The 9,992-nt window shown below is 29.6% G+C and overlaps 1 protein-coding gene and 1 pseudogene across 1 annotated transcript; one reads left to right on the top strand and one right to left on the bottom strand.

Annotated features, from left to right (window-relative positions):
• Positions 1-5,315: 5,315 nt before the first annotated feature.
• LOC141812318 (uncharacterized) lies at positions 5,316-6,063 on the bottom strand. Its single transcript, XM_074700361.1, has 2 exons — positions 5,650-6,063; positions 5,316-5,546 (listed from the first exon to the last, which is right to left on the bottom strand). The coding sequence occupies exons 1-2, from the start codon at positions 6,061-6,063 to the stop codon at positions 5,316-5,318; spliced, it is 645 nt and encodes a 214-aa protein (XP_074556462.1).
• Positions 6,064-8,222: 2,159 nt separating this feature from the next.
• LOC141812083 (uncharacterized) lies at positions 8,223-8,965 on the top strand (annotated as a pseudogene).
• The last annotated feature ends 1,027 nt before the right edge of the window (positions 8,966-9,992 follow it).

Below are 9,992 nucleotides of genomic sequence, written 5' to 3'. Positions count from 1 at the left end.
ATATCATACCAAACGCATTTTCTGTTTTCTGAAAACTAGATCAGAAAATGGAAAACTAGAAATAGAAAATGGAAAACAGAAAATGGAAAATATTTTCCAAACCAAACGCCCCCTAATCTTTGCTATCAATTCATGTTGATGCCAGATATGATAAATTTCGATTGATTGAAATTAATTCAAAATTATTATTCATTATTATTCTCTATATCTTTATTATCTCTGACAAATTTAATTATAGTGCGTTGAGTTTGAATATCAATTTAGTAAAGTATTTTTGAATAATAGTTTGATGAATATATTAATAATTTGATCTTTCATAGAGATATTAAAAAATTAAAAATTAGTGAGTTACTATATATTCAAGGACAAAATAAAAATATAAAATTTATTTTTTATTTTATTTCTTTCTTCTCTATTTTCTTTCAAACATGGTATTAGACCCTTTCTTTTTTCTTTTTCTTCTAAAGATTTTTTTCTCTTTCCTAGTTTTTTTCTTGTACCGCCGCCGCTCCTTGCATCGATTTTCTTTCTAATTTTCTTATCTTTTAATTTTCCAACGATAGCATCTTCCCTATTTCTTCTTCTTCTCCCAAACACCAGCACCTAATCCTCCCTCTTCTCTTCTGCTAGCTAGCAAATTTCAACAACTTCAGCACTACTCTAGCTTGCAGCAAGGGTCCTCTTATCCAGCAGCCAACAGCACAAGAGTAAGAGCCGTCTTCGCCATCAACAACAATTCACAAGCAACAACAAGCAATCATCTTCCCCAGAGTTGAACAATGTTGAATATACCATTCGTCATATTAGCAATCATTATTTTAAAAGATTGGATTGGTCATATATATATATATATATATATATATATATATAGTCGGAGAAAATGTCAAATTTATCTCATAATTTTGGATATATTAGTATTCAATGTCTAAAAAGATTTGACTCATGTTTCGCTAGTGGTATATTGCAACTTTACAAGTCCGTCCTAAATTACTTTCGTCTATGTCTAGGTACCCGCATCTACTGCCCTTTATGTATTCTAGGTAAATTATCAAAATTTTCATCTAGCTACTAAATTGTATATTGACAAGTAACTTATCATATCGCACCAAATTATAATATTCTTGCAGAAGTAATGTCGTACTATGAATTCAGATATGATACAGGTAGACGATGACTCATGTTTACATATTATTAATCTTGAAAACACATTCACTCAGTTATCTTATCCAATTTTTTGTATGCAAAATATCTTTTATATTGTCCATGCATTATTATTCTCTTTATCTTTATTAGCCATGAGTGTTCCGACATCGCTCAGTCACTCCTTCGACATGCTTAGTTGCTCTTTGAGAAACTCGAGTGCAGCAGTCATGAGTCCTCCGAGTGCGGTCGCCATGAGTCTTGCTCCTTGAGAAATTCGAGTGCCGTCGCCATGAATCCTCCGATAGGCGCTCTGGCTCACCCGGTGTCAGAGGGATGAATGGAGGTTTGGAACTACATTGAGAAAGAGTAAATTAGGAAGAAGTTTAAAAAAAACACAAAGTTTCCAATTTTGGTTCAGATTAATTAATCCTGGACGACCGACCAGACAGACAGGGCAGGGTTTTTTCCAATCGAATCATTAAACAAATTTACTTTTTAATTTATTAACAAATATTTTAAATAAATAAAATATACTAATCTTAATAAATAATCCTTAACTATTATTGAAATAAAAAATTATTATAATTTAAAATTTTAATTTATTACCAATGTGATAATTTTAAATATTTTTTAAATTTATTAAGAATAAATATTTTAAATTCTTTCCTTTTTTAAAGCATCAATTTAGATTTTCTTTTTATTATTTTTAAAATTATTTCCTTTTTAAAAATTTATTTTTAATCTAATTTTAAAATTATTTTATTTCTATGATGCTTATTTTCTCGTCTTCATTATCCTTCGTCCATCTCGATGAAAAAGAAATCGATACTTAATTTTTTTTTGCACTTTAACTTTATCTTATTCATTTTTAATTATCCTTTCCAATGAATAAAAATATCTAAGTTTATTATACAGTGAGAACAATATTTATGTTCTCGCTAAAATTATATTATACAATTATATTAATAGTGGAATTTATCATCTAGCGACAAATAAATTATGAACACAAATCATTATTAAAAGGAGAGCAAATCAAGTAGATATAAATGTAATATGAACATTTAACATTAACATACAATAACAAGAATGACGAGAATGATTTCTTAAAATGTATAACAAAATTAACATACAATGTTCGAACTTTTTAAAGTAAATTAGTATATCGTTCAATTTAAAAATTGAAGTTGTGTTTAAATAAGTTGAAAACTTAAATAAACAAGTATTGTAATTATTTTTCTCATGACTAAATAAAGTAGATATAAATGTAATATGAAAATTTATCAGACCATTAGATATTTATAATAATCATTAACTAGAATAATTTTCATCCCGGTAAAATTGGAGTTCTTAATTTGATATATAGAAGGAAAAAATTATTTAATTTAATTAGTTGATAAAATATTAAAGATATAAATAAATATAGAAAAAATCATATTAAATGATTTTTAAAATTTTAAAATGATATCTTCCATTACTAGAATACGATGTTTGTTTTATTTAGTTTTCTCGTTTCATTTTTGTTGATAATATGAATAAGTTAAGCTTTGAGATTTTAAGTCATGCATGATAATACGATCAATATCATTAGTCTCTAAAAGGTCGAGTCAATAAAATCTTTTTCTAAGATCGAGTCAATAATTTTTAATGGGTCCACTAAGTATAAATTTGGCAAATCATATTAATTATATTGATCAAAATAATTTTCAATATTATTTAACTGATCAAAAAATGTGTTGGGGGTCTAGGGCCTGGTTCTATCAAACATAGGGGCATCAAACTTAACACGTGTTTCTCAAAAATAATAAAATTCTTCTTTAATCATAGGAGTATATGATTGTGATCTTATATATATTATTTCTAAATTTAATAGTCTATGAAAAATAATCATTAGACTCCTTAATTTCATCATTCACATGGGCATGCTCCTTAAATCGAAATCTCACTTATATTTAAAGTGGTAGGTTTGGTTTTTTCTCTCATCAAATTAATTCAAATGTGGATAAGTAATAATAATTATAAAAAAAATAATGAAATAAATTAAATGAAAGAAGAATATGATAAATTACTAATATGCAAGTATAATAATTAAATTAATGATGATATTACTTTTTATGAATGATTACTAAATTAAATAAAAGATATTTTATTTGATGGAGGATGACTAAAATAAATAAAAAAATATTTTTTGTGGATAATGATTAAACTAAATAGTAAATATTCTATGATTAAACTAAATAAGAATTTTTTTATGAATGATAACTAAACTAAATTAAAAAAGAAAAATGATATTTTTTATTTTTATAAATAAGATGTTAATATGTATGAATTTATGAAAAAGGTAATTTAACGTGATCAATTTAAAATTATCAACTAAATGCATAAAAATTATTTTTTCGAAAATGTGTGTTTATATTTATATATGTGAGATTTGTTTATATTAAAGTTGCTCAAGTTTTGAGCTAGACCAATAGAGGAAGATAGTCAGACCTCTATAGGAAGATAATGAATCTGATCTTTATTGGATTAGATCTTGGATTGCGAATGAGTCGTGGATATGGCGGAGCTAAAATTTGAGGATGATTGCTAATGGAGATAATTAGTATGAAATTAAACCATCAATCTTCAACTTTGATATTAATTGATGCAATGATGTGGAGTCAGATTTGTTGTCTAAAATGAGCATGTCAACTTAATTAATGCCGAATCCCTTAACTAAAGCAGTATAAGATAATTCGAGTCGTCTCCCAATGATTGTAGTCGATGTACAATAATCCTAGGAGTTATTAGACAATTGAATATTTGAATTTTTTGGATTGGACCGGGGGGTTGTATTAAATCCTAAATCTAAACAATGAAAAGAACACTAAATATTGTAAACAGAATTGCTAATAAGAAAGTATTAATAACAAATTGCATTAACAAAGTAAACAAGTGCATCAACAAATAATCAAGAGAAAGCTAAGCTAAGGACAATCAACATCTAAAATACTGTAAGAGGGAATTAAACAAATATTTGACATGCAAAATCTAATCTATACTTAGAAATGGTAAATAGAATGAATAATAAATCTCCCTATGTCCCTGGCCGGAGATGGATGCGAAGCGAAGCGAAACTCCATGGAAGGTGCGACGAAGAAAGGAATCCCCAACTCCGATGTAATCCCCGTAGATGATGCGGTAGGTGAGATGATGTGGTAGAGAAAGGAATCCTCTTGACTCCTTGATGGATAGAAGATGATCGGATTGAAGAAGGGAATCCTCTTAATTAACTTCGATGGGCCGTGATAGACTGCGACGTTGACCCCACTCGCATGACCCAATCTGAAGTTGTTGGTGAGCCATTCCTAGTGCAATTATTTATTTTATTATTTATTTATTTTAATAATAAGATAATGAATTAAGTCAGGTAAAAAATATATATCTAAAAAGAATGAATTAAGTCAGTTTTCTTTTATTTAGATGTCATTGAGGATTGAGCTCACCTTATTTAAGTTTAGTAAGTTTGATATTAAAAATTTATTTTTAGAGAAAAATGTCATTTTATATAAGAATAAAAAATAAAAATAATGCTAGAATTACATGAATTAATGTCCAAACATCATGATTAATAATTTCTGTTAAAAAAATTGAAAATAAAAAAGTTATGATAATCTGCATGCAAGTAGGAGGATTAAAAAAAATTAAAAAGAATGAAAATAGCAGAGAAATAGGATTATTTTGAACTACCGATCAAAGATTATGAGAAATTAGTAAAAAAATAAGATTTATCTTTTTACATATGATTATAAGGGTCGACCGTATATGATTGATCGTGTAGAATTATTAAAGTGATAAATTTCATCTATTATAGAAAAAAAGAGTTGATGGTCAGATATTCTCATGGGTTGTTGGGCTGAAAAGATAGATAGACTAATTTATTCCATTTTCTTTATAAATTAGAGAGCGCCGTTTCAAAATTATTTCTTTAATTTGTATCTAAATTTTAACAGTTTAAATAATAATAATACAATATAAGTTAACTGACAAAAGTAAAAAAAACTAATTAATAATTTCCATTGGAAAAACCTGATCCACAATTTCCATTAAAAAAGTCAAAAACTGTAATAAGTAACAATAATGTGCATGCAAACAGGAGGACGAAGCCGCCAAACAGAGCAGTTTTGTAATCTCAACTAATTGGGAGAACTATCGACAGAAGACGTCGAAGAAGACAGAGCAAGAGCCGGAACAATGATTCGGCATCGGCTTCGGCGTTGGCGGAGTTCCTCCTCCTCTCCTTCGGCCGGACTCCTCCTCTTCTTGCTGGCCACGTTGCAGAACTCTATATCGTCGACGTCGCACGGCGGAGCTCTGTCGCCGCCACTGACAAGAAACTCTTCCTCCGCCTCCGATCGATATTCATACTTATGCATCAAAAAAGATTATGAATATCAGTAACTCAATTCATTGATTGATCGATCGATCAATAGATCTCATGATTTATATATTAAAAAAAAGCATGCGTACCTCAAACTCATCGACGAGCGACCACTGTTTGTGAATCCATTGCTTCCTCTGCCGGAGCTTGAACGAGCTAACTTGAATCTCCCTCCCCGTGTTCCATGGGCAAACATTGAAAATCCTACGACGAGCATCCACGCCGACGACTATCGCCGGCCACCATGCATAGTCCTCGAACACCTCGACCACGTTGCCGACTTTCCAACGGAAGCGGCCGACGAAAGGAGGAGGAAGTGGGCGGATGCAGTCCCTGCGCACGCACTGCACCGGCACCTGGGGTTCATCCAAGCGAACAATGAACTGCCAGGAATTGAAGGAGAGGAGATCCCCGCGGCGCCATGAATACGGCGGCATCCGACAGTCGTCGGCGTCTTGTAACATCACCTCCACTCTGCTACCTTTCCTCAATCTCGTCGCCATGACGGCCGATGGATGGAATAGAACAGAACGGAATGAAAAATGAAGATTGATGCATTCTTTGAGCTCCTTAAATAGTTCGCATCGCCAACTGTTCTGTTATTTTTTTTAACAGATTAATTCGAATGCGGCGCTAAATTTCAAAGATTGCCGCTATCTTTTTTTTTTTATGTTAACGCTATCATAATTTAATATATAATCACTGTGATTAATTCAATCACGGTCAGTTTTGATCATTTTGACAGTATATTTGTAGTTTTATAAATAATTTAATCCAGATAATATTTATTAAAAAAATTAATTAGATGGAGTTTTACAACCAATTTAATAATCTAATCTAGATACCAATATATTTTTGTTTATATAAAAATAATAATTCAATGGCGTTTAGATATTATAAAAAAAAAATAGCGTGCGGTCATTACAAATTCGTAACTATTTAAAAATCTAGTAAGAAATGTTAGAAAAATAATAATAATAAATTAATTAAAGAAATGAGACTGATGTGAAATATTAATTAGTCAAGCGACTTATTAATTATTATGGAAAGTTATTTTAACTTCTGAAAACTATACGTAACTAACTTGATGGAAATTGACTATTTATGTACATGAGGTTCTGTCTCTCCCAGAAGAGTTTCTTCACCATAGCCATCAGAAAGGTGAGAAGAAAAAAGAACAAAAAGGAAAGAGATGGATTGCGACTTATAGCAATTTTCTTTTACAGTGATTGCTTGCTTACTCATAGATCAAGGTAAGTTATCAATCTAAAAATTGTAAAAATGAGAATCATAAATTTCAAGATCTTTTATATTTTAGTTTTCTGAATTATAAATATTACATATGATAATTCAGAGCCAAGTTTTTAAAATTTATGATTATGTATATATGATTATTTTTGTCAATTTTTATGAACTCTAATCATGAAAATTTCAGAATTTTTAAAATGTGTGGTCGCTGTGTAACGTTGATAAGTATAATAGCTTGTTAAACAAAGATTTGGCATGACATAAGAATGACGTCTCTTTCTCTATTGACTATTTCAACAACTATATTTTAATCAAAGTGGTATAACATGAATTGTTTTTCAATTGTTTATTTCTTATACTTACGTACTTTTACTTTTAGACCTGCACACTGTTATAAAAATTGTTTATGGCTCTTTTATGATTTTAACTTTTATGCTGCACTTTATTACTGTTATGCCGAGATATGCATGTTAAGACTGGAAACATTGGGATGCGACAATTTTCAAATATGCATATATACATATATGTATTTGAAATTTATGAATTATAATTATTGATGGCATTTAGAATTGATATTTAAAGCCAATAAATTAGTCGTACATTATTTTGAATTATATGAATTGCATATTGACAATTTTTATTAATATTAATATTTGCCTATAATGTATTTACAATATTATTGAATTAAAGTTTTTACGTGAACATAATTATTTATGAATTATTTAATATTTTAAAATTAAAGTATGATATATTTGTTAATCACTAAAGTGATCAAATTTGTAAGTTATTTAATTTCAAATTATATAATAATATTTCAATTACCCATAGATTTTGATGCTATATATGATATGATAAGTATTGATTTATGGGTCAATTGAAGTTCATTGTTGTAAGGCTTTATGGATCATCCAAAGGTTAATTAATTGCTCTTATAATTAATAGACATAATTGTTGGTAGTGTTTGTGCACTATTAGTTTTATTTATATATCCAAAAATAATAATATTTCTAATTAGTGCCTATGTTATTACTAAATAATGTTAAATCTATTAGCATCATTATAATTATTATTGTATGTTCATGTATCATCCAAAGAAGAACATTAATATACATAGAATGCTTATTTGTTGTCTGAATCTATTTTATATATTAATTTATAACTCAAAGTATTAATGTTAAGCATGTGTTAATTGCAGTACATGTTCATATTTTTTTTATATTCGCATGCTACATCTATTCCAGTTTTTAATGGGTTGAATTTCTTTGATTGGAGTGAACAAGTCCAATTTTATCTTGGTGTGTTGGATCTTGATTTGACACTCCAAGTAGAGAAACTTGCTACTATTACTAATGTTAGTGGCAATGAAGAAAGAGCTTATTATAAGGATTGTGAAAGGTCAAACATACTTAGCCTGATGTTTATGCGAATGAGCATAGCAAATAATATCAAGTTAGCTCTTCCTAAAACTGAAAGTGCCAAAGAGTTTATGGAATTTGTGAAAGAACACTCTCAAACCGTTGACAAGTGTCTTGCTAGGACACTGACGGGTATTTTAACCACCATGAAGTTTGATGGTTCTCGTACTATGCATGAGCATATTATTGAAATAATTAACAAACATTGCAGCAAGACTTAAGTCTTTGGGAATGGAAGTGGATGAAAATTTTTTTGTTCAGTTTATTCTGAACTCTTTACCGTCTGAGTATGGTCCATTCCAAATGAACTACAATACCATGAAAGACAAATGGAATGTGCATGAATTGCATAGTATGTTAGTTCAAGAGGAAATCAGACTTAAGAATCAAGGAAATCACTCCATTCATTATGTGAATCATTAAGGAGCTGGAAAGAAAATTGAGAAGAGACATGGAAAGGGCAAAGGATAATTAAAGATCTGTAAATCCTCTGCTAAAATCCAGAAGAAAGAATCAAACAAGAACAAATGCCATTTTATGGAAAATTTGGACACTTCCAAAAGGATTGCCCAAAACGTAAGGCTTGGTTTGAAAAGAAAGATAAGCTCATTGCTTATGTATGTCTTGAATCAAATTTAACTGAAGTTCCCCATAATACTTGGTGGATTGATTCTGGAGGTACAACTCATGTTTCTAATACGATGCAGGGATTCCTTACAATCCAAACCATAAGCCCAAATGAGAAGTTCGTTCTCATGGGGAATATAGTGAAAGCTCCAGTGGAAGCTGTCGAGACTTATCATTTAATCCTTGACATTGGACATCATTTAGATTTGTATGAAACTCTTTATGTACCTAGTATTTCTAGGAATTTAATTTCTTTATCTAAACTTGATGTTGCTGGATACTATTTTAAATTTGATAATGGATATTTCAGTTTGTATAAGCATACCTATATGATTGGATCTGGTATACTTTGTGATGGTTTATATAAATTTAATCTTGATATTCTGAAATATTATTGACCTTGCATCATGTTGGCACTAAATGTAGTTTAGTGAATGAACGTTCTGCTTACTTGTAGCATAAGCGTTTAGGTTACATTTCCAAAGAAAGAATGAAAAGGTTGGTAAATAATGACATTCTTCTTGATTTGGATTTCACTAACTTTAATTTTTGTGTGAATTGTGTTAGAGGGAAGCAAACAAAACACACAAAGAAAAGTGTCACAAGAAGTACTCAACTTCTTGAAATTATGCACACTGATATATATAGACCTTTTGATAGTAGTTTTTTAGTAAATAAAAATACTTTATCACTTTCATTGATGATTATTCACGTTATGGTTATGTCTATTTATTGCATAAAAATTTTCAAACAGTGAATGCCTTAGAACTTTATATAAGTGAAGTTGAAAGACAATTAGATAGAAAGGTAAAAATTATTACGTCAGATAAAGGTGGTGAGTATTATGGAAGATATAATGAAATAGGACAACATTCTTGTTCATTTGCTAAATTCCTTGAGAAACGTCGTATTTGTGCTCAATACACAATTCCAGGTACACCACAATAAAATGGTGTATCAGAAAGGTATAGCCGAACCTTAATTGATATGGTTAGGAGCATGGTAAGTAATTCATCTTTACCCATGTCATTATGGATGCATACTTTAAAAACTGACATGTATTTGTTGAGCAGGATTCCTAGTAAGGCAGTTCCTAAGATACCTTTTGAACTGTGGACAAGTAGGAAACCCAGCTTAAAGCA

Source organism: Curcuma longa, chromosome 18, assembly GCF_044706935.1.
Source record: "Curcuma longa cultivar G26 ecotype Majalengka, Jawa Barat chromosome 18, ITB_CL_G26_1.1, whole genome shotgun sequence".
Taxonomy (NCBI): domain Eukaryota; kingdom Viridiplantae; phylum Streptophyta; class Magnoliopsida; order Zingiberales; family Zingiberaceae; genus Curcuma; species Curcuma longa.
Note: the sequence above shows the minus strand (reverse complement) of the source record. Positions and strands in the feature narration are given on the sequence as shown.

Excerpts from the sequence above, each read along its gene's own strand:
- LOC141812318 (XM_074700361.1), bottom strand. The coding sequence starts at position 6,063 with ATGGCGACGAGATTGAGGAAAGGTAGCAGAGTGGAGGTGATGTTACAA. Across the intron at positions 5,547-5,649 it reads CGCTCGTCGATGAGTTTGAG|TATGAATATCGATCGGAGGC; the intron begins GTACGCATGCTT and ends TTGATGCATAAG.